At 40.1% G+C, this 25,376-nt stretch overlaps 1 protein-coding gene across 5 annotated transcripts in view; it reads left to right on the forward strand.

Annotated features, from left to right (window-relative positions):
- GRIA4 (glutamate ionotropic receptor AMPA type subunit 4) overlaps positions 1–25,376 on the forward strand; it is a 402,801-nt gene that overhangs the window by 276,701 nt on the left and 100,724 nt on the right. For 4 of the 5 annotated variants that reach the window (XM_033949867.1, XM_033949862.1, XM_033949863.1 and 1 more), the window contains exon 9: positions 11,009–11,119. In XM_033949867.1, the coding sequence (XP_033805758.1) occupies positions 11,009–11,119 (111 nt within the window). Of the gene's footprint in view, positions 1–11,008; positions 11,120–18,222; positions 19,617–25,376 lie in introns of those variants that run through there. The other variant, XM_033949866.1, reaches the window with a different exon arrangement.

Raw genomic sequence — 25,376 nt, forward strand, 5'->3', positions numbered from 1 at the left:
TGGCCCTAGGAATGATGATACGCTGCAATCTGTAATGAAGAACTTGCTGCAGGTTAAAGGACAACAGATAAGTGCTAATTGAACTGAAGGAAGAGGTTGTGAGGTTGAAACAACAATTTAATTTAGCCTATAAAGACGCCATCAGTGGAGAAACAAATCACAGTCCAGGAGAACAAACTAGCTTCTCCTTAGCTTAACATTAAAGTCATAAATATCCTTGAGAGGAGTCTTGAGATTTAAATATTTGCTGCCAATGATGCAATTTGAGGATTTTTAGGTGTTCCAGAAGGAACAAAGGGCATGATATATAAGACAGTTCGTTATACAGCTTTTGGAACAATACTTCAATTGGCCTTTTGAACTGAGATAGGCCCATAGATCCCTGTTGTTCAAAACCTCTACTGCATAGTGCCCAAAGCCAGTTATTATGAATGTATTGTGGTTCCACATGTGTTGGATCTTACAAGCAGCTCAACATAATGGCAAGACTTTTTCATTACGACTGGATATAAATAAAACTATGCATCAATGCAGGAAGCAGCTCTTTGCAAATGAATGCGTAGTAGGGTGTATTCTATCCAGCACGTATGCAAGTTATCGTTAACAGCATCACTCGGAACATTAAGGCTCCTACAGCTTTGCAGGCTTTTCTCAGTGATGCGGTAGCCTCTCTAAGAATGTTAAATGATACATTTTCAGACCAGTTGAAGGGGATTTGAGAGAGTTATATGGATTTCAAAGTCTGAGCTCTTGGGTCTCTTTTATTAGAGTGCATTATGCACTTGTAAGGAGATAAATCTATAAGTGGGCACCTCCTTTAGGTGACCTGAAGCCATGTGGTATAAGCCTATTGGTATCTGGGTACCTGGATTGCATTATAGAATACTAGCACAGCCCAGTATCAGGCCACCGCATGCTGTCACTTGTGCAGTTATCCCCGATATACTTAGGGCTCCTTTTACTAAGCCGCGTTAGGGGCTTTAACGCGTGGAATAACGCGCGCTACATTGCCACACATGCTAGACCTTAATGCCAGCATTGAGCTGGTGTTAGTTCTAGAAGCATAGCACGCAGAGTAGTGCGCGGTAATTTCCTGCGTGCGTTAAAAATGCTAGCGCACCTTAGTAAAAGGAGCCCTTAATTCCTCCTCTTGCTAATTGTAGTCATAATGCAGGTAAGGAACATTTTGGTGTGGTAACTGCAGAGTACATTTTGGGCATTCCTGCAACCCTTCCACACGGCCTTTGCACATACCTCCAGATTCTGTATACTGCTGCCAAAGTTGCATGAGCTAATTTGTGCACCTTGCCAATTTGCACACAATCTATTAACAAGCCATTCCATACCAATTGCCAATTAATAAGCAATTAATCTAATTTAGGGCTCCTTATATGAAGCCGGGTTAGCGGTTTAACGTGCGTAATTGCACGCGCTAAATTGCTGGCCGCGCTAGCCGCTACCGCCTCCTCTTGAGCAGGCGGTAGTTTTTCGGCTAGCGCGGGGGTTAGCGCGCGCTAAAAAGTTGCGTGCGATAAAGCCGCTAATGTGGCTTCGTAAAAGGAGCCCTTAATGTGATGCCTTATATACTGCTAAATCTCCCAAAGGATTCGAAGTGGTTTACAAAACACTTAAATTGACTTAAATAATTGCCAAAAATCTAATCGGGTACTTTGAATTTCCCGCTCTGTCCCAATGGGTTCACAATCTAACTATAGTACCTATGAAAGCAATAATTACGTACAATTACCTATATAAAGAGAAGGAAGTCAGAAAAGATAATACAATAAATTTAATACTATAGGTGCGTAAAAGGCAAAACAAAAGGGAAAACTTCAATATCAATTATTGGCACTAATTAGAATTTAGGCACACAACATTCTAAGCATATTTTATAGAGTGGTACACATATTATTATATATTATATATATATTATTATATATTATTGTAATGAATAGATACCATTGTTCCAATATAAGTATAATACAAATGAAGGGATGGGAGGGGGGATTCTAAATTTTATTAAATGTTTGATTCAATAGAAATGAATATTTTATAGGAGATATTTGAGAGCATATGTTATGGTAGGGGTGGGAGGAATGGGGTTAAATTCTATGTATTAATATTAAATATGATTGAAATTCAAGTGATGTATTTAATTTCAATTGTCAATTATTGATACACTTGTTGTAAGATGAAAAATGAATAAAGATTAAAAAAAAAAAGAGTGGTACACATACATTCTAGTGCATGGGTGTGGCCGGGGGGGGGCGGGGTGACGAAGCATGGGCATTCCTAAACATTAAGTGCATTGTTATAGAATATGCTCTACACACAGCTTAGATGCGGGCATTTAGGCCTAGTTTTCATTGGCATAAATGCCTGCACCTAAATGTATGTGCCTAATTTCTGATGTGCTTTATAGAATTGCTCTAAGCGCCAACCTTTATGGCACTGGGGGTTTTTTTGGGTGACATATGTAGAGCTTCCTCCTAACTGCGCATTAATTTTTGCTGTTAAAGCACAATCCTTCTAATTCTTTTGTGCACATAAGAGTGGAGGGACTTGGCAGTGATAGTATGTGATGATCTTAAGGTGGCCAAACAGGTCGAAAAGGTGACGGTGAAAGCTAGAAGGATACTAGGGTGCATAGGGAGAGGTAAGGCCAGTAGGAAAGAGGAGGTATTGATGCCCCTTTATAAGACTCTGGTGAGACCTCATTTAGAATATTGTGTACAATTCTGGAGACCGCTTCTTTAAAAAGATATAAAAAGAATGGAGTCGGTCCAGAGGAAGGCTACAATAATGGTGGGTGGTCTTCATCTTAAGGCATAGGGGGACAGACTTAAAAATATCAATATGTACAGTATACTTTGGAGGAAAGACGGGAGAGTGGAGATATGATAGAGATGTTTAAATATCTACGTAGTGTAAATGCGCATGAGTCGAGTCTCTTTCATTTGAAAGGAAACTCTTCAATGAGAGGGCATACGATGAAGTTAAGAGGAGATAGGCTCAGAAGTAATCTAAGGAAATACTTTTTACAGAAAGGGTGGTAGATGCATGGAATAGTCTCCCGATAGAGGTGGTGGAGACAAAGACTGTTTTCTGAATTGAAGAAAGCATGGGACAGGCATATGGGATCTCTAAGGAAGAGGAGGAGACTGTGGATGAGCAGACTGGACGGGCCATTTGGCCTTTATCTGCCATCATATTTCTATGTTTCTAATTCTAAAGAAACTTTCTTCAGGGTCGAGGGGTTCTATAACGTTTGAACTGCAAATGTTATAGAACCCCTTAACCCCGAAGAAACTTCTTTTGAAACATGCGTGTCGAGAGAAGTGGCAATTATGTCCCGGAACAAATGCACAACCCAAGTTTTTAACTCTGCACAATGAAAAAGTGAATATGAAAATGTAGAGTGGAGAAAATGTCACAATGATTAATGAGCACATTAATTGGATCGATGAAGACTAAAAGCAGTCAGGAGTTATATATCCCCCAATGGCGTTCTGAAGATCCATGCAAAAAATTTATTTAGCTTTTCAGGTCTTGTTTAAGCTAAAATAGTTACTTTGTAGTGTTTATATCTATACAGCTGTTAATTGCTGATAATTTGGTGTGTGAAATATTGTATACGCTAGCACTATATATTTTTGGACTTGTGTGATGGTGTGCTAAGCAAGTGGCCAGTATTTATGTATTTTATAGAATACCAGCATTTACGTGCCTACCTTCCTACGGTTAAGCACATACATGTACACCAGCCATGTGTACATGTATGCTTAAAGATGGTGTGTAAGCACAAATTTACACTAATATTCAATAACGGCAGCTGCATGCACAGCCTACCATTGTAGAATTTGTACTTAGCACACGTCATCCAGGCACTTAAAATTCAGCAGCTATTTGAGAATTTACCTCAATACCTTACCTTTACTGCACTTCAGTTAGAGTCTAATAGATGTTGGCATTATCATATTGATATAGGGACTTTGGATCATCTGATATATTTTTGTCCATTGATACTTAGTTTTTGGAAGTCAATTTAGGGACAAATTAATCTTATTCTTGAAGCATCTATCCCCTTGACATATGAGGCGATAATATGTGGAACGATTCTCCATGTTAAACCCACTTTAGATAAAAATAAAAGTCGCCTTTTAATGATTTTGACAGGAATAGGGGTTCAAATGATCACATACAATTGTAAAAATCATGATAGGATTAATTTCAATTTTTGGTGGGCAACTGTGTGTACAACATATAAATATGAAAAGATAATGGCAGAACGTTTAGGTACGAGCAAGTCCTTTAATGAGGTATGGGGTCCATTGACTAATTTTATTACGTTATAATTATGATTTTTTTTTCCTTGTTAGATTCCTTTACACATCCTGGGAGGGTGGAGGTGGAATATTTATTTGGAAAAGTAAAATTAAATTATTTTTTTATTATTATTATTATATTGATAGTATAATATATAATATTATTGTTTATAGTTAAGATAAGAAAGAGATAAAAAAAATTGTTCAATGTAATAATGTGATGATAACAATGTATTTTCATAAAGTTTTTTCTGATTCTTCAATTGTATACATTATAAAGTTTGAAATGTCAATAAAGATTTCCCCCTCCCAAAAAAAAAAAGAGTCTCTTTATTCTACGAGTCTGGACTGAATTCCTTTCCCAGATGGGTGTCGATGAGCTGTGGCTCCGGCCTTTTGACTCTGGTGGACAAAGAAAAAGAATTCCTGTTTTGGTTTTCGGGAGTTGTTGGGTATAGGTATGGGTAGAGAAGTTGTTGGAATGTGCTTATAATAGGTGACAGAAATTGATTTGGGGGGGGGATCCTTGACCTTATGGGTCAGTGCCTGTTCACTGGCTACGGGTAGTATGGGAGGTGGAGGGGGTGGGATGGTCCGCCTTGAGTGTGGTCTATGTAAAAGGCGCAGGCATCCTCTCCACCCCGCTCCTTCCTGACCCCCCTTCCTACCCCCTCCCTCGTACCTCTTTAATTTTTCCTGCACGAGCAGCATTATGAACTAGGAAGTGACATCAGAGGGCTAGCCGACACGACACGAGCAGCAAGTTTCCACAGTTTTGTTTGTTTGTATAGGCCATAAAGTCTTACATGGCTTAGCACCCGTGTCACTTTGTGGTATTCTTTTGGGTGTCTTTGTGTCAGATAATACAAGATACAATATTATGCAGAGAGTTAGGGCTCGCTATATCAAGACATGCTAGCAGGGTTAACGCTCGCGACTTTTCATCATACGCTAACCCCCACGCTAGCCTAAAAACTACCGCCTGCTCAAGAGGAGGTCGTAATGGCTAGCGCGGACGGCGGTTTAACGCGCGCTATTGCATGCGTTAAACCGTAAGCGCAGCTTGATAAAAGGAGCCCTATGCTTTAATTCCCTATACATCAGTCTAACAAACAGTTCATTTGCATAACATAAAGTAAAGATACATCGCCATTGAAGCAGAGGTACGCATCATCTGTGCCAGTGACTGGAGAGATCCAAGTTGCAGTCAAAGAGAGAGAGCTTTCAACGGGCCAAACACCCCTTTGGACGCATCCACACAGAAAAGATCTCCAAAGTTTAACTGCCACTTTTATACATTATACATTTGGAGCATTGAGATAAAGCATCAAATTACTGCGCCTCAATGGCCACAAATCTGACTTGGAGGTTGAGATGTACGGTGTCAGCATCTATGAGACAAACATGGTTTTTCTTGTTACATAGAGCATGTTGGATTCCAGTTATAGAAATTAGATAGTTCCAAGTCTAATAGATGCTGGCACTGCCATCTTGAACCTGTGACGTTAGATCATCTATTGTACAATTATCCCTTGATACTTCAGTTTTGGAGAGCCATTTGGGATCAGGTAAACAAAGTAATGGTAAATCCAGTGGCACTAACATATGACACTGTGCTATTTGGCACTTTGATGAGAGCTAAAAGCCAAATATCATCTCATAATAATAAACTTCTCTTTATTATGACAGGGGTTGCCATACAGCTTATTTTAAGGAATTGGAAAAACTAGGATAGATTGAACTATACCTTTTGGTGGGAGTCTCTGTGTCACGTTTTTAAAATGGAATGTATTATGGCTATACAACAGGGACATTACAAAAAATTTCTGAAGATTTGGGAGCCATTGACAAAATTTTGCAAAGAATGATTGTTGATTTTGCCCTTTGGTCATCCACGTCCAGGGTGGGTGGGTGGAAGGGAGGGTTGGAAAATATTTTTTTGTTTAAATCATTTTTATTGAGAGGAAAATATTTTTTACATAAGAACATAAGCAATGCCTCTGCTGGGTCAGACCTGAGGTCCATCGTGCCCAGCAGTCCGCTCACGCAGCGGCCCAACAAGTCCAGGACCTGTGCAGTAATCCTCTATCTATACTCCTCTATCCCCTTTACCAGCAGGAAATTATCCAATCCTTTCTTGAACCCCAGTACCATACTCTGCCCTATTACGCTCTCTGGAAGCACATTCCAGGTGTCCACCACCCGTTGGGTAAAGAAGAACTTCCTAGCATTCGTTTTGAATCTGTCCCCTTTCAACTTTTTTGAATGCCCTCTTGTTCTTTTATTATTCGAAAGTTTGAAAAATCTGTCCCTCTCAACTCTCTCTATGCCCTTCATGATCTTGTAAGTCTCTATCATATCCCCTCTAAGTCTCCTCTTCTCCAGGGAAAAGAGACCCAGTTTCTCCAATCTCTCAGCGTATAAAAGGTTTTCCATCCCCTTTATCAGATGCGTCGCTCTCCTCTGAACCCTCTCGAGTAAAGCCATGTCCTTCTTAAGGTACGGCGACCAACATTGGATGCAGTACTCTAGATGCAGACGCACCATCGCCCGATACAATGGCAGGATAACTTCTTTCGTTCTGGTTGTAATACCCTTCTTGATTATGCCTAGCATTCTGTTTGCCTTCTTAGCAGCCGCTGCGCACTGTGCCGTTGGCTTCATTGTCATGTCCACCATTACCCCCAAGTCCCTTTCTTGAGTACTCTCATTTAATAACATCCCTCCCATCATATAGTTGTACCTCGGGTTTCTGTTTCCCACATGTAATACTTTACATTTCTCAACATTGAACTTCATCTGCCATCTCATCGCCCATTTCCCTAGTTTGTTCAAGTCCCTTTGCAATTTTTCGCAGTCCTCTTTAGTCCGAGCTCCACTAAATAGTTTGGTGTCGTCTGCAAATTTTATTATTTCACACTTCGTCCCTGTTTCTAGATCATTTATGAATATATTAAATAGCAGCGGCCCGAGCACCGAGCCCTGCGGGACCCCACTAGTGACCCTCCTCCAGTCTGAGTAGTGGCCCTTCACCCCTACCCGCCAACCAGTTTCTGATCCATCTATGTACGTCTCCTTCCACCCCATGGTTCTTCAGTTTCCGGAGTAGGCGTTCATGGGGCACCTTGTCAAAGGCTTTTTGGAAATCTAGATATATAATGTCTATGGGGTCTCCTTTGTCCATCCGTTTGTTAATTCCTTCGAAGAAGTGTAATAAGTTCATTAGGCACGATCTACCCTTGCAGAAACCATGTTGGCTGGTTATCAGAAGTTTGTTTCTTTCAAAATGTTCATCGATGTTTTCTTTTATCAGTGCTTCCGCCATTTTCCCCGGAACCGAGGTCAGACTCACCGGTCTATAGTTTCCCGGGTCACCTCTTGATCCCTTTTTAAAGATGGGCGTAACGTTGGCTATCTTCCAGTCTTCCGGGATCATGCCTGTTTTCAGGGATAGATTGCACATTTGCTGCAGTAGTTCCGATATCTCCTCCTTTAATTCCTTCAGAACCCTTGGATGGATTCTGTCCGGACCCAGGGATTTGTCAGTTTTTAGTTTTTCTATCTGCCTGCATACATCTTCAAGGCTCACTTACATGGATGTTAATTTTTCTGCTTGATTTCCATTGAAGAATTGCTCAGGTTCCAGTATGTTGGATGTGTCTTTGTTTGTGAATACAGACGAAAAGAACATGTTAAGTCTTTCTGCCACTTCTTTCTCCTCCTTCACCACTCCCTTCCTGTCTCCGTCGTCCAGCGGTCCCACCTCCTCCCTAGCCGGTTGCTTCCCTTTAACATATCTAAAGAACGGTTTGAAATTTCGTGCTTCCCTGGCTAGCCTCTCTTCATACTCTCTTTTGGCTTTTCGAACCACTCAGTGACATTCTTTTTGATACTTTCTGTGCTCTTTCCAGTTCCCCTCAGTTTTGTCCTTTTTCCATTTCCTGAATGAATTTTTCTTATTGCCTATCGCTTCCTTCACTATTTTTAGTTATCCACGCCGGGTCTTTTGTTCGACTCTTTTTGCACCCCTTTCTGAATCTGGAGATATACAGATTTTGCAATTTTTGAATATGAGTAAGGGAGGTGATATTTTTATTTGTCATAGATTACAATTTGATTGATTTTAAGTGCTTTTACAGGATAATATGATCGTATAGTATGTTGCACTTATGTATGGCTTAAAAATGAATAAAGATTTAAAAAAAAAAATATTAGCTGATTAATCAATAATTGGCACTTTATGGCCTAAACACCCACGTTTGAACACTCCGGAACTAGCAAGTCTCCAGGGTGAACCAAAGGCAGTGTTATTGCTCCTAATGTCAGTAAATTAGTTGCAAAAAGTTTGCTTTTCAGGATAGGTAAGGCCATTCCTGTCCCTAGGTCATTAAGTGAGTTAAATACACATATAGAATAAATATTATATGTGTGTTTTCAATTAACACAAAACTTTGCTTTCCAGAATGGCTTATAATTAAGTTCAACACTCGTAAATACAGTATACATTAGCATTGAAGCTCCACTTTTAGGAGCAGCTTATAACTCATAATCAGGTACTTTTATCACCGCAAAACATCACTTAAAACTTTTACTAATAAGAACAGCATACATAATTACTTTGCTCTTGGTTACATGAAAACAGGACTGTCATTGTCCACCTGTCTGATTGAAATATAATTACAGTTCCTGTTATGGTTTGAAAATAGGCTTTTCCCTACTTTTATGACCCTTTAATGCTCTAAATTGCCCATTTAGCTAACAAGATTAGAAAATTCTGTATTAATGATGTAATCCAGCACAAAAGTTCTTTGCTCCGGCTGCACACAAAAATGGCTTCTTGCTTCTCGCAATACAGCACCTGATTATCTTGTGGATCATTTTTTTATTCATTAGTTCACAACGCCCAAGACATAATTGTAATTTGTTTGTTTTTCCATCGGTAGAGGGTCATTTATTCAATAGCTGAAAGGGGACAGGTTTAGAACCAATGCTAGGAAATTCTTTTTCACTCACAGGGTGGTGGACACCTGGAATGCGCTGCCGGAGGTTGTGATAGGACAGAGTACACTACGGGGTTTTAAAGAAAGATTGGATAAATTCCTGAAAGATAGGGGGATTGAGGGATACAGATAGAGGTAGAGATGGGATATAGAGAGAGTATAGATAGAGACCATGGGGGTATTAAGGGTTCAGACAAAGATCACCGTACAGGTCATGGGCCTGATGGGCCGCCGCGGGTGCGGACTGCTGGGCGCGATGGACTTCTGGTCTGACCCAGCAGAGGCAACTTCTTATGTTCTTAGCTATTTTCAACGACCTTCTATCTTTTCAGGCAGCTTCTTGTGATCAAGAGTTTGTAAATCGATTAGTTAGCTCTGTCTCTTATCTGCAGTTCAGGAAATTATTGAAAACTGACTCATTTAAGAAATTTTTGCAATTTCTAGGTTGTTATTGTCACTGTTTCAATTTTCTTTTGAAAATTGCATAGAACTCCGTAGGTACTGCGGTATATAAATACATTTTTATGTTATGTTATGTTATGTTATGTTATGTTATGTTATATTGTAAGTCACCTTGAGCTTATTTACACATAATGCAACTCAAAAATGCTAGATTCGATTTGATTAAATTAGATTAGCTGCCCACTTGTGCTATAATGGATAAAGGGTTAGCACCTGCATTTCCACACTCCTTTGTGTACATAAATGCAGGGAAAATAGCACTTATGAATGGCAGAATCCTTAGGGTAATTATGTGGATAAGTGCAAGGGTGTGCACATATAGGAGGAGCATGGGTGGGACAAGGGGCATGCCTCCAATTTATAGTATTCTTCCAGTTACACCAGTAAGTTATGTTTGTCCTTTCCTTATTTGTGGTGGTTGCCGTTACATCAAGTCTATGACTGGTGGGGATTGAGGCAGACCCAGTTTCACAAAGCTAAGTATTGCCATTGCAGTAATTCTTTAAAAATGACAATTATATAATTTATTGAAGCACTTGCACTTTATAAGCATTATGAAACGCTATAAAATAACAAATTTACACACCACAATGTTCCTTTGAGGACGGCTACCACACGAATATTAGGTGTGGCATTCTGAGGAACTCGTGTGTTGAATTTCTCAAATTCAGGTGGTAACTTGATGCTTATTGGGATTTCAATATTGTTACTTTGGTGCACACTTAGATTTTGAGTATCAGAACTATGGTGTGACTGCAGGCACATAAATTTTAGTCATGCCAATGCAGATTTCTACTAGTATTCCATAGATGCCATTATAGAATAAGAGCTCCCCTGAACTGCACCAGCACATCACAATGAGGTGCCGTGTGTACTTGAATATAAGCCGATCTGAGTATAAGCCTAGTGGTTACAGCTGCTGCCTCAGCACCCTGAGGTTGCAGGCTCGATCAAAATGCTGCTCCTTGTCACCCTGGGCAAGTCATTTAATCCTTCCATGGCCCCAAGTGCCATAGATTGTGAGCCTGCCAGGACAGATAGGGAAAATGCTTAGAGTACCTGATAGTCCATGTTGTGTTAACTGCTGTGACCTATTACACAAAACCAGCACTATATCAAGCACTGATAAATATTATGCCCAAAAAAAGTGTATGATAAACTAATCCTGATGGCACCACTAATTCAAGCTTCATTAGATGAGCCCTAAGTTTTGTCTTGCAGATTGGTTACTGGAACGACATGGACAAGCTTGTTTTGATTCAGCATGAGCCTCTGTTCGGCAATGACACCTTTGCCATGGAGAACAGAACAGTGGTCGTAACTACAATAATGGTAAGCTGTTTCTTGGCTTCTTTTGACTTACATTAGATGTCATTTTAGATGGACTAAGCAGCATTCGCATCCGTAAAATGCTAGTTTGTGTGTGTAAATAGGCCTAGCCATGCAAGAAGAAATTCTAGAAAAGCCGCTATGGGTATATTTCAGAAGCATGCACAGAGTTCGAAAGAGCGTGATTTGGGCAGATTTTTAAAATATGCGCTCCCGTTTCACAAGGAGAATACAGGCAGTCCCCGAGTTACAGACGCCCAACTTAAGTACGACTCGTACTTAAGAACGCAGTTGCAGCTTCATTTCAACTCACTGAGCAGTATTTCCAGTGGCATAGACTCCTACACTTCTCCTGCAGCAGATTCGGGAATGACACAAGGCCACATTAAGAACAGTGTGTGGTTGTGCATGCTGTAGCTTAGAGGGAACACTGGTCGGCCCTTTTGTTAGCTGGGAGCAGAGGTAAGCAGCAAGAATCTTAAAATCTACAAGTTCTGAGTTACATACAAATCCGACTTAAGAACAGCTTGAAAAACGTAACTCGTTCATAAGGGGACTGCCTGTACATGTATGTTTCGAAAAAATATCCCCCATCTGTGATTACATCTCTGCAACATGTATAGACGTGAGCTTGCTATCAATTTGGTCATGGAGTTTTGAGAAGTAATGGAGCAATTGTGGTTACCTTTTTGGCATGAAAAAAAAAAAACCATCACCTCAGAAGATGAGAGGTTTAGCATACCCACCTTTACTTGGCTCCTCTTGTGTTTGTAGTTTCACAAAATCCCGCACTTACACGTTTAAGTACCACTACTTATGCTGCAATTCTAGTGAAGCCACGCTTTGTTGCTGTATTTTTTGTAAAATGTTTGCTCCTATGATATGTGCTGGCAAATACCATGCACACCCTTGTATATATTTTACAAAAGGCTCCATGGAAACTTTGAACATCTCCACTTGGATGTTTCCTGACCTATTCAAAAGGGGACTTTTAAATTCTCAAGAGTATCTCATGGGAAAACCACCCTATCTTTTTCTGAGACTGAGGGAGTCAAAATATTGTACTATAAAAGATGCCGGGTGTTGAACACCGGCGTCCGGCGTTTTTTATAGTACAATATATTTTGACCCCCCTCAGCCTCAGAAAAAGAAATGGTGGGTTTTTTCATGAGATACTCTTGGGAATTTAAAAAGTCCCTTTGGTAATCATCACTGGGATTATTTCTCATTTTGATGATTTAGGCCCTGTTTTACTAAGGTGCGCTAATCGATTTAGCGCACGCTAAAGCTAACACGTGCATGTTAGTCTATGGGCACGTTAGCATTTAGCACTCGTTAATTGGTTAGCGCACCTTAGTAAAATGAGGAGTTAGTTAAAAGAAATCTCCTTGAGAAAATTAGGACTTAATAATGTAAAAAAAACAACTCTAAGAGAAAATATGATGTAGGAGCGGACCCATTTTAATGATTTCCGCTCAAGGGTGTGACTACGGGGTTCTGCGGGGATACCGCACTCTGCGGTGAGTTCCCTCTACTGAAATTCTCTTTGAGGATTTAAAAAAACTAACATGCATATTTTGGTATAAATAAGTTGCTTGGTCAAGATTTAATGATGTGGGGGAGCCTTCAACAAATGAGGCTTTTGGAGTCATTTATGATGTTGGGTGTACCTCCTTTGTTCTTCGACCCTTTCAGATTTTTTTTGCTAATCTACTCAAAGTTAAGAGCCAGGATGATACATACTGAATTCTATAAAAGCATTTCTGCATGGAACTGTCTTTATAGAATGCAAGCTTAAGTCATTTTTACTTCTGACTGTAGGCACAAGCATTTATTCCTGGTAAAAGCTGACATCAATGCTCCCACCTACGTACTGTCAGTTAGGCACGGAAAGAGAAGTCAACTTTTCATACGCTGACAGATTGAAAATGCTGGGGCTGTTCTCCCTGGAAAAGCGGAGACTTAGAGGAGACATGATAGAAACCTTGAAGATCCTGAAGGGCATAGAGAAGGTAGACAGGGACAGATTTTTCAGACTGTGGGGAACCACAGGTACTAGGGGTCACTCGGAGAAACTGAAAGGGGACAAGTTTAAAACAAATGCCAGGAAGTTCTTTTTTACCCAGAGGGTGGTGGACACATGGAACGCGCTTCCGGAGGTTGTGATAGGCCAGAACACAGCACAGGGGTTCAAGGAAGGTTTAGACAGGTTCCTAAAGGTTAAGGGGATTGAGGGGTACAGATAGAAGTAGAGGTAGGTTATAAAAATGGTCAGGAACTACTTCACAGGTCATAGACCTGATGGGCTGCCGCAGGAGCGGACCGCTGGGCGCGATGGACCTCTGGTCTGACCCAGTGGAGGTAACTTCCTTTGGAGTTGCACACGAGTTGAACTAGGCCTGAAGGTTTTTAGAATAGGGGCACATAAAAGATGCATGTGTAATAAGTAATTAGTGTCAATTAGTACTTGATACATGCAATTATTAATTATTCTCAACAATGTAGCCAATTTGAGCGCGCATCTGCTATCCACTTCTAAAAGTGCACGCCTAACTTTGAGTGACCTATACAGAATCTGGATAATAGAGTAGAGGCATGCACCTGCTTTGGAGCAGGCATAACTTTATGTGAGCACATTTGTTAATTATAATTGGAGGAATCTATTTCATACAGACACATATAAGCATGTGATTCCTTTATAAAATAGAATATTTTCCAAATCAACTCCAATTGTTCAAACTAAACAGGACCCCAGCGGTGACTCATAGTCTCACACACCACAATCATCATTAGGCCCACCAAGTTTAATTATAAACTTCCATTTCCCTATTAAAAATATACTGTTTTTATTTCTAATTTAATTTATCTTATCCAATACTCATCTTTGGGGGTCTTGTAAATGAATCGGATAGGGGATCACTTTCAGATGCAGATGAGTGTGTGGTGCGGTGGTTGAAGCTACAGCCTCAGCACCCTGGGGTTGTGGGTTCAAACCCCACGCTGCTCCTTGTGACCCTGGGCAAGTCACTTAATCCTCCATAGCCCCAGGTACGTTAGATAGATTGTGAGCCCACCGGGACAGATAGGGAAAATGCTTGAGTACCTGATTGTAAAACCGCTTAGAAAACCTTGATAGGCGGTATATAAAATCCTAATAAACTTAAACTTAAACTTATTTCCTCTCTTTTACGAACGCATAGGTGGGTTTTAGCACCGGCAGCGGCGGTAACTTCTCCGAAGCTCATAGGAATTCTATGAGCGTCGGAGCAGTTACCCCCGCTGCTGGCGCTAAAACCCGCGCTATGTGTTCGTAAAAGAGGGGGGGAATTTTTGCTATCACTGTATCAAGGAATTCCCCTTAGCCAGCCGTCCTCATCATTTGGCCTCTGATTATAGAAATTTATTACTAAACTTGGTGGGACCGATGGCAATTGCGGTGTGCGAGGCCATGAGGCAGAGCTGAGCAGCAACACCGCTGAGATCCTATTAGTTTGAATAATTAGGGTTAATTTACCCCCTCTTTTACTAACGCGCACACATAGACTAACATGCACACATTAGCGTTTAGCGTGCATTAATCGGTTACGCACCTTAGTAAGAGAGGGGGATATTCTGTGTTGAAGATATAGGCCCTCTTTTACAAAGGCGCGCTAAGTGTTTTAGTGCGGATTTAACGCACACTAAATCAATGCGTGCTCTAACCGCTAATGTGTTCACAGGATAACATGCATGCATTAGCATATAGCGCATGTTTAACGTACACTAATATTTAGCGTGCGCTAAAAAGCTTAGCGCACCTTTGTAAAAGAGGGGAATAGTCTGATTTTATACTTGATTTAGAGGTACTTTATAAAATAGGCATTTTTAAAAAAAATTATTTATGGGCACCCTGTTATAAAATTATCCTCTGTGTGGATATAAATTTTGATGGCTACTTAACAAAGAAATGGCAGATCATTGTGTTCCTTTATATTCAGTAATGAGAAGAAACCTGTTATGTAGGAGCTTTCGAAGAAAAGTCTCATTGTGATCAATATATTTGTTAAAACTATGGGAGCAATTCTATAAAAGGCAGTAACAGACACCAAGATGCAGTGTGCTAAAGCCCAGATTCTATAAATGTGCCTGGATTTAGGCACCTAGATTGGCATGCCTAGCCAATCTAAATACCTAACTTATCCCCCCCCCCCCCTTTTTGTTTTTTTAACTAAGCCATGGAAGAAGTTTCTACCACGGCCCGGAGCGCTAAATGCTCTGATGCTGTTCCAACTCTTATAGAAATCCTATGAGCGTCAGAGCATTTAGCGCCCAGGCTGCGGCTTAGTAAAAGAGGGCCTTAATTATTTAATAGGCTTAATCGGCATCGATAACAAGCTTAATTGGCTTGATAATTAGCTTAAGTTAAAATTAACTGGGTGCCCAAGGTGCCTACCAGAAAGTGGACATGGTTAAGGCTGAATTTGGGGTGTTTCTTCTGTGTAGGCACCTAAAATGGACTTAGGCACCCCCTATTTATGCCGGGATTTTCCTGGTCTAAATACCGGTGCCTAGGTCTATTTTAGATGCCACTAGGTGAGATTCTGTAAACGGTGCCTAGCTTAAAATTTACAGGCGCTATGTGCCATGTTCCTCGGTGCGTAATTTATAGGCGCTGTGTATAGAATCAGGGCCTAAGTGCTAACTCTATGGTGGCTTATGATCACCCAGATTCTGTTATAGAACACTAGAATAAGTTGGCATTTACATGACATCATTTAGGTGCATCCACTTACACCATGTCAATAGTAGGCGTACATGTACGTACCTGAATGTGGCACTTTAGCATTTAAGTTACAGTATTCTGTAACTTATGTGCATATGGAGCCTTCCCGTGCCCCACCCATGAGTACGCCCCCATGCAGTTACATGCTAAGCAAATTGCACACCTATGTGCATGCGGCTAGCACTTTCACACCTAACTATAGCACTCACATGCATTACTGCTGGTGCTCTGTAACTTGCATGTTCAATTCAGGTCAGATTCTATAAACAACACCTAGGAAAATAGCATCTACCGCATGTCAATCAGAGTTAGGTGTCGTTTGTAGAATCATGCCTAGCATGACGGTTGACGTGAACAACTTAGGCACCAGTATATCAAGATAGGGTTTTCTTGTCCTAAAATACCAGCGCCTAAGGTAGGTGCCCACAGGCACCTACCAGCACTCAACTGAATCCACGTCCAAACTCTGTCCCAAATCCACCACTAATCACGCCTACTTGCCGATAGGCACCTCGGTGTAGATGCCTACATATAAATTGTAGGCATGTACCGAGTTTGGCACCTAGGGCCGGATTCTCTAAACGGCACTATTGCCGATCACTACTACAACTACAATTACCACTATTACTATTTAACATTTCTATAGTGCTGATAGGCATACGCAACGCTGTACAACCAAAAATTTAAGAGCTGATCCCTACTCAGTAGAGCTTACAATCTAAATTAATAGTCAACAGGATAAGTAGGGGCTTAGGGAGTTTCTTGGGGTGCCCAGGGAGAGGGGGGTTATGTTAAAAGCATTCTCAAAAGATGTGAGCTTTTCACTCTGGATTTGAATAGTTCCAGGGACGGAGCTCGACGTACTGACTCAAGCAGTTTGTTCCGGGCGTAAGCTGCAGCAAGAGAGATGACGTGTCAATCACAACGACGGTGCCATTTAGAGAATCGCGCCTCTGGCAAAGGTAGATGCCGGAAATGTAGGCCAGGGTTTCAAGGCCTACATTGCCATCGCCTAACGCCACTTCCGGCATTAGACATGTCTGCAGTGGCATTAGGTGCCATAAAGCACTTCCGGAGGTGCAATTCTGGTGCTATTTTATAGGTGCCAGTAGGCGCTTTGAATTTTCTCTTAAGTCTCCTTTTAAACAGTGTTTTGAACTTAACTTAGTCACCAATAGGGTGCCTACCGGGTGCTTAAGTTAAGGCATCATTTATAAAATATGGGCCCTACTGGCTAGTTAATTTCCTAATCATTTTTTAAATTATTTTTTAATGGTACTTTCAATTATCAGAGCCAATTAAGCCAGTTTTAAAAAATTAATTTAGGTGCCTAGATTGGTAGGTGGCCTGATCTATGCACCTACCTGTAGGCACCTTTATAGAATCAGGTCTTAATACCTATCTTTAAGGCCCTCCTATTAAACTGGACTAGCAGTTTTCTAGTGCAGGGAGCCGCGCTGAATGGCCCGCACTGTTCCCGATGCTCATAGAGTTCCTATGAGCGTCGGGAGCAGCGCGGGCCATTCAGCGCAGCTCTCTGCGATAAAAACTGCTAGCACAGTTTAATAGAAGAGGGCCTAGGTGAGTTGTTCTAGAATGAGGTTGCACGTACTTATAATCAAAGTCCCTAAAAATATCAGTGCCACTTTTATTGTTATTTAGAATTCAGTAGCTAGCTTGTATTTGTGACTGGGGATTCTTAAAGCACCATACTTATTCTTCATGAGAATAAAGGGGGCATCAGTCAAAATTAGAAAATGAAATTCAGTACACAGTGCAAAACTGGTTATCCAAATAAAATAATATGAAATCACTTTTTTAATAGATATCAAACATATGTTTCTACCTCTGAAGTCAAATATGCCCTTTAGAACTGATGTGAAGCCCAGCTGACAAAGGGTGACCTTTACCTGTTTGGCTTCAAAGGTTACACCTCAATTCACTGCACTTTTCAGCTGTCTCATTAGGAAAGACATTTTAGCTATTCAGAGTGAATATTATCTAGAATGCAATGGGAAAATATTTCATAGAATTCTGCTCTTTTAAACAGTGTTTTTCATTTGGATGTTAAAAGGAAATTAAGGAGAGCTTCTAGGAAATGTGCCTTTCTGATGTCCTTATGCAAATCTTGCTTACATTATTACTAAAGTACTTGTGTGCTGTAAATGGTTTTTGGCAAATCCTCTGCTCTAAGATGCAAATCAGCCAACATCCAGCAGATCAGATTGTAATTCATAACCTGATTGCTTGTATTTTTTGCATGGGTCATTCAAAAAAATATATCTTTTTCCTAAAAGATACAGTAATGGAAAATTATACTTCAGTACAGTCCTCCTCTTTTCAGCCTCTGATGAAGAATCCTATTTTAAGAAATTGATCAAGAAAGAACAGATTTCCAACGCTTCTGTGAACATTCCTTGCTATGGCTCAAGTAATTAACCTTCAGTGTAGTATAACGTTAATTACATTGTTATATGGATTACTGTCCTGACTGGATGACCAGGCATTCAAATTCACACAAAATCTCTGTGACCTTTCTAAATTAGCTGGAACCTAAGAAGGTGTGTGTGTATTGGGGGGGGGAGGGGGGAGGACTCTGAAATTGACATGTATAAAAGGTTCCTGTCATACTCATCCATTTGTTTGTAAGGATAATATGAATGAGCAGTTTATGTACTGCAAGATATCTCTAGGGATAGGAGAAACAAGTGTACCATATGACTTTGTATGCTTGGTTACCCAAAGGATCAAAACTATGAAGCACCCTCCCAGTGTGTCACCTTGCTTGCTCCCTCTGGAATGAACTATTTTCTTGTGCAAACTGTAACAAATGCGCTATGACAATACTTTTATCCCCTCCCCCAGTCCTAGTGTACTGTAAGCAAGGCCGATGCAATTAATTTATTTTTTTTTTTTTTTGCAAATTAAGAAGCTGAGTGAATTGCAAAGCATGCCCCACGATTGCGCAGCACGTCACTTTGTAAAATTGCATTGAGACTTGACTTATTTTTGCTAGTGTACTTTGTTTTAGAGCGTGTTTGAATAAAGTTGTGTCTAATAAAACATATGTTCACAAGACAACTTATAAGAGCAAAGCTTTGATCAATGAAATGCACTTAATTGCACCCTCAGATAAAGTATCTGGTCACATTTCTGTTTTATGCTATGGTGCTTTTCTCTATATTTGTGTTTATATTGCTAAAGTTAAACGGGGATCAATGGCATTATTGCTTTACTCTTCATATTGAAGGACATCCGAGTTGTAGGTAGGCAAATGTTTTGATTGCATGCATACCTAAAAGTTTTCCATGGCCCATTGTCACAGTATGCTTTTGTATCTTATGAGAAAGATGTCAGTGAATGCAGAAATATTTAAACTAATTTAGCATGACAGAAGCCTTTTTTTTGTCAAAGCTGGATGATCATATGACTTTGCCTACTGTCTTTAATATTCTGTATTTAGCTCAGTGCTTGAATGTTCTGTAATACCTGAGTTTTCATTATTAAACAATAAAAATATTACAGATGAAATTAAAATATTTCAGCCATTTTTCCTTGGCATTTGATTCTTCGGCAAACCATTGTTGTCTCATGCAGTTTAGTAAATATTATGGTTGCATTTTGTTCCCTTAATTATGGTCAATGTAAAATACGGTCAAGGACTCCTGGAAAGGACTCAGAAAAATGTTTCTAGATTGTCAGTCCTATCCTTTGTATATTCTTATTCTTGTGTTGTAATAAACATTCATATCTAAAGACCCAACTAACTGGTTATGGTTGTTTAATATTGGCAAAAGCCTACTAGGCTTCAACAGATTTTTTAAACAACAAAACAAGCAATGTGTCTGTTAAACTATTTTTTTTTTTTTTACGAGGAAATGTTGCAGTCGGAATATTGCAGAATGCCTGAATTTTCCAACAGATTGCAATGATTGGGTGAACAAGGTCAGCTTCATTTTGGGGGTCTTTTACGTTAGCCGATATAATGCGTGCTACATGCTAACGCGCCCATTATATAGCACTTAGAAGACCCCCCCTGTATAACTCAATTGTAAACGCTTTAAACTTTCTTTTTCAAAACGTCAACCACAATTCTTGAGCCCCTCTCTCAAATTTTAAAAGTGCTCTCAAGCTTCCCAAATTCAGACCTACTTATTCTACAAGAGAAAATCTACAGGGTTGCAGGGTTCCGCGTTAATGTCAACCATCCCCCTCTTTTACTAAGGTGCGCTGACGTTTTTAGTGCCCGCTGCATTGCCGCGCACGCTAACCCCGTGTTATGCGCCAAGAACTAACGCCGGCTCAGCGGTGGCATTAGTGTCTAGCACGCGCGGCAGCGCAGCGTGTGCTAAGTGCGCGCTAAAACCGCTAGCGCACCTTAGTAAAAGGAGCCCCATGTGTTATAGGTGAGCGTGGTTTACTAAAATATAACTAACCAGCAAAAGTCAATGAATACAGAGAACTCGTGTTCACACAACGCTGCAAAAAATATATATATTTTTAACTCCTAGTTCTTTCCTCATTCAAGTTTATTTTTCCATGAATAAATCCAGTGTTTTAGAAGAAGCAAATTGTGCATTAAACAAATCTAAGAAGGTATTAAGTGAATTTATGTAAAAGGACAACAGCAGCAAAGTGTCATACCACACACCTGAGAAGCTGCCGGTATTTCCTTGCCACTGTGGTGTTGCAGCAGTATTCGCTTGCAGGAAATCGGAAGGTTGTCCCATCGTGTAGAATCAAGCCCTCTTGAGCTGGTCCACTACATTTCTTTTTCTCTCTCCTCAGCACCTCTATGCTGCTTGTCCATGCTCCTGAATAAATATTAGTGATCATGGTGTAGCCAAAGAGTTCAAGTCACCAGAATCAAAAAAGGGGCAATTCTTTTTTTTTTTTTTTTTTTTTTAATTCTTTATTGATTTTTAATCAAAAACAGTGTCATACAAATGAAAGAACAAAAGATATTCCACATATTACACTATTATCTATACAGGTAACATAAATATCATTCAATAATTTCATTTTCCTGCATATAATAATATCATAATATATCCTAATATACAATACAAATAAAGAATAAAGTTACCCAAATATCACTATCAATATTTATTCCCCTCCCTCCAACCCCCACCCCCCTGGATGTGTAAAGATAAATAAATCAAAGAAAAGAAGAGATATGATGAAAATACATTATTATGTTTTTACAAATTTAGTCAATGGGCTCCAAATTTGATTAAATACCTCACTAAAACCCCTATATTCTGCGTTAATTCGTTTGTATCTGTATGTAGTACACACATTCACCCACCAAAATGTAAAATTAATTCTATCATGGTTTTTCCAATTACTTGTAATCAATTGAATGGCTATACCTGTTAGGATCATAAATAGACGACTCTTATATTTATCTAGAGTGGGTTTCACATGTAAAATTGTTCACAAATTATAGCCTCTTATGACATTGGAACATTTGAATCTAGTACTACATTTATTTGTCCCCAAATTGACTTCCAATATATTAATATAAACGGACAAAAATACAACAGATGATCCAAAGTCCCTATACCAGTATTTTAATGCCAGCATCTATTAGACTTAGAACTATCTATTTTATTTAATCGAACTGGGGTCCAGAAAATCCTATGTAACAAAAATAAATAAATAAAAGGGGCAGTTCTTATAACCAGGCACCTCCGTTTAGGTGCCCTGAGGATGAATGGTGAGAGCTTATTTTATAACGATATCTGGGTGCTCAGATTCCATTCTAGCAACATAGCATAACTCGGTATCAGCGTGGCATACATTTTCAAACCTGCAGCTGGCATAACTGTGAGCACCTACCATATATACTCGACTATAAGTTGAGAAATTTTGGACCATAAAAGTACCAGAAAATCCACAGTTGTCTTATCTATGCGACCTTACCTGGGCCAGCACCTCTCTCTCCCTCTCTTCCACCTCCGCAGAAAAGCTGCTGCCTCCCTTCCTTCTTCCCTGTCTCCCCATCAGCCCATGAAACACCACAGCTCTTCCTGTGTGGTGGTGCCTGCTAAAAATAGTTTCAGTGCTGCATCAATGATGCTTGGAGACTGTTTGCGGCCTGCCCTGGAGCACTCTCTAGGATTCTCTCCTAAGAAACAGGAAGTGAGTCTACTTTCTGTTTGGCAGGAGACAATCATAAAGAGTGTTCTGAGGCAGGCCACAAGCAATCTCCGATCATTGTTTCTGTGGCACTGAATCTTTTTAGCAGGTACTGCTATACAAGGATCAAGGCAGGAATTCCTGGGGGCAACGGTAGGGGAGGGAACAGCTTTTCAGAGGAGATGGAAGGGATGGAGAGAGAGGTGCTGGCCTGGGTAGGATCAATCTATGCACAGGTTGAGTGATTTTAGACTATTTTTAGGTCTAAAACTGCCCGTGACCTATGCATGGGATCGACCTATAGTTGAATATATACGGTGAATGTGGTAGGAACATGCATGCATAACTTACAGTATTCTTAAGTTCTGCATGTAAATGGGAGCCCCACACATTGTCTGTCTATGCTCCACCCATGTCTACACCCCCTTGCTTTTATGTGTGATGCCACTTATGGATGCCCTTTCAGAACAGCTCTTGGGTGCCCTGCTAGCAATTTTGGGCACGATTCTGGCACCTGCAAAATGGGCCCCTGCTGTATGTCAATCACCAGCAGGTGTCGCGTCCAGAATTGTGTCTTTTTTTTTTTAACATAGGTGCCTTAAATGTAGGCCAGCATTTTAAAGGATTGCATTTAAAGTGCCGGCCTCGCGCCTACAGAGGCGCATAGGGACACCCATGGATACCTGAGGCCACTTCTGATGTAAACCACGCCCACGCTGGCATTAGGCATCTGTAGGCATCCCTATGTGCCTCCATAGGTGCGAGACAGGTACCTAAGAATGACACCTGCATTTTAAAAATCAAATGTGCATCCCGATTGGTTTGTTACATGGTGTTAGAACGCCTACCGCCACTAACCTCGGGATGCTGTTGGGAGAATTTGGCCATTTGTGAGTATGTATAAGCTTACATGCGGAAATGCTAGTAATATGTAATTTAACACACAGAAGGGATGTGCAAATGTGGACGCCCAGTTATAGAACTATATCCACACTGGTGGCAACAAATAAATCTGGAATCTGAACATGTGGGACTGGCTGATTAACGGCTTGTGCCAGTTTTGCCCTGGTGCAGAAAGTAATCCAAAAGAAACAATGCAAAGGTATTAGATGTCTTAGGAAAACCTTCAGCCATCTACCCCCCAGCCCCAATTACCTTTCATACTCCTACCCCACCCCTACCCATATATCTTCTTTTAAAAAATTTGCCTTTAATGTATCCAATCAAAGAATTCACCCTGAAGAGGAAATTCAAGAACCTATAAACAAGAAATGATCTCAACAAGTGGAAACAGATGTACATTTTGTAGTCAGTAGTTAAAGGGAGAAGCCAAGAAAGAAATTCCATAGGAAGATGGAGGTTACGAGGAAAACGATAAAAGGCAAAAGGGAGGATTTCCCTCCTCGAATCTTTTCAGGCCATAAATGACCAAGAGGTAGTAGAGGTTTCTCTGGAAAAACTCTTTTACCGTCAAGAAAAAGTTGCAATTGAGATGGCTCAAAAAATACTTAACGAGTATTTTGAAAGAAAAGAAGCCATTTACATGGAAATCACAATTGAAAGATGGCCCTTATAGATACAACGAGACATAAGCTTCCTTCTAAACTGCATCCATCTAGAAACATCCTTTTTGGGCATTTCTGTTGTCAGAGTAAGGAAGGACTCTGACTTGGAAGATATTTTCATAATTAGCCTAAGAATCATGATTATCATGTCATCTATCCTAGAAAAATCTTGCAAAAATGTACAGATGGGCATCACACATCTAAATATTAAACTTTGCTTTGAATGCCCAAGCGAAAGTAATGAGGGCAACTTCCAAAAGTCATTTTCCCAGGTAGATGGCTATTTATTCAGGCAAACAGGTATTTGAAAATTAACCACTGTCCCTGTAGATAAACATACATGCTGATGGGTTTCTCAGTTGGTCAATCGGGATCTCTTCTGTAGCATTGACTGCAGCTGTCCTTTGCCACTGCTCCTAGAAGCTGCCGCCCTAGGCAGTTGCCTAGTTTGACTAATGGTTAAGCTGCTACTGTACATCAGATATAGTCACAAAGAAATCCTTGTACTTTCAATAATTCCTAATTTTGTTTTAGATAATTCCTGTTTTTACCAGCTGGAGCAGTAAACCTTTAGAAAATAATATGGAAATTCTATAAATCATGCTCAAAAATGAAAAGCAGAAAACACCAGTACTAAATGTGAGTCTATAAAAAGTATGCGCCACATATTAGAATCACACTTTGCGCTGATTCCTGCGCCTAAACTTTGGGCACCGGTCTACTGAAACCTGGTATAAATTCTATTGCCCAAATCGGACATGCTGACCCCATATTTTTAAAGTGTGCCCTGGACATGCCCATGCCACGCCCATGGCCACACTCCCTTTCAGATATGACCTATTGGAGCTAGGCATCGTGCCTTATAGAGTATGTGCAGCCAGACACACATGCAAATTCTAATGGGTGCCAATTCACCTCACTAATTGGTTGTTAGAAGCCAATTATTGATGGTTCAGATCTTGTTATTCAATTAGTTTGTATCTAGGGAGCATGTACAAATTTGGGCACATATAGAATTCAGGGGTAAATATCTTCCTCCAGACATTCACAGCAGTATACCTAGATATGGTTAAAGAATAGAAATGTTCTCTTCACGACCGACTGACCTCCCTGTTCTCAGTCAGGTCCCCATGGACCCACTGTACATAAAGACAAACTGCAGTCCTCAAAGCAAACCCTGAAGAAAGCCACAGCTTGATGGCTGAAACGTTGGCTCTACCTACCCGGATGCGGCAAGACCCGGAAAACAGCAACAATCAATAGAAGCATAATTCGCCACTTAAAACGTTTTTCAAAGGATTTATTTCAGAGTTCAAGCTATGACAAAAGACATTTTCAAAAATGAATCCAGAAACCCAAGTCACCAAAGCTCAGCTGATTGATTTATTCTCCTTACCAGTTCATAAGAGAATCACAGGGACTAATGGTATCATTTACAACAGTATAATACAATCAGATTTTTTAAAAAGGACATTACACTTTAATATTACGTATGTTAGGAAAAGAAGCAGTAATATAAGATTCAGAGACTCACATAAGGTATTAAGGTAATATACTTAGCAAAATGAAATTCACTCTCACTATTAAACATTCTGGAAATATTTCAGTGTATCCAATACTATAGTTGTTAAAACCGTGAAGTCGTTAAACTTCGTCAAAAATGAACATTCAGATTTAGGGAAGGAGGAACAGAGAAAGAATGGCAGAATGAAGGATGCGGATAAAACTGTTATGTTAACAGACTAACAAAAACAGTTTGAGATATTTAAAAAATAAGGAGAGGGATTTTCAG

This window comes from Geotrypetes seraphini, chromosome 6 (genome assembly GCF_902459505.1).
Source record: "Geotrypetes seraphini chromosome 6, aGeoSer1.1, whole genome shotgun sequence".
Taxonomy (NCBI): Eukaryota; Metazoa; Chordata; class Amphibia; order Gymnophiona; family Dermophiidae; genus Geotrypetes; species Geotrypetes seraphini.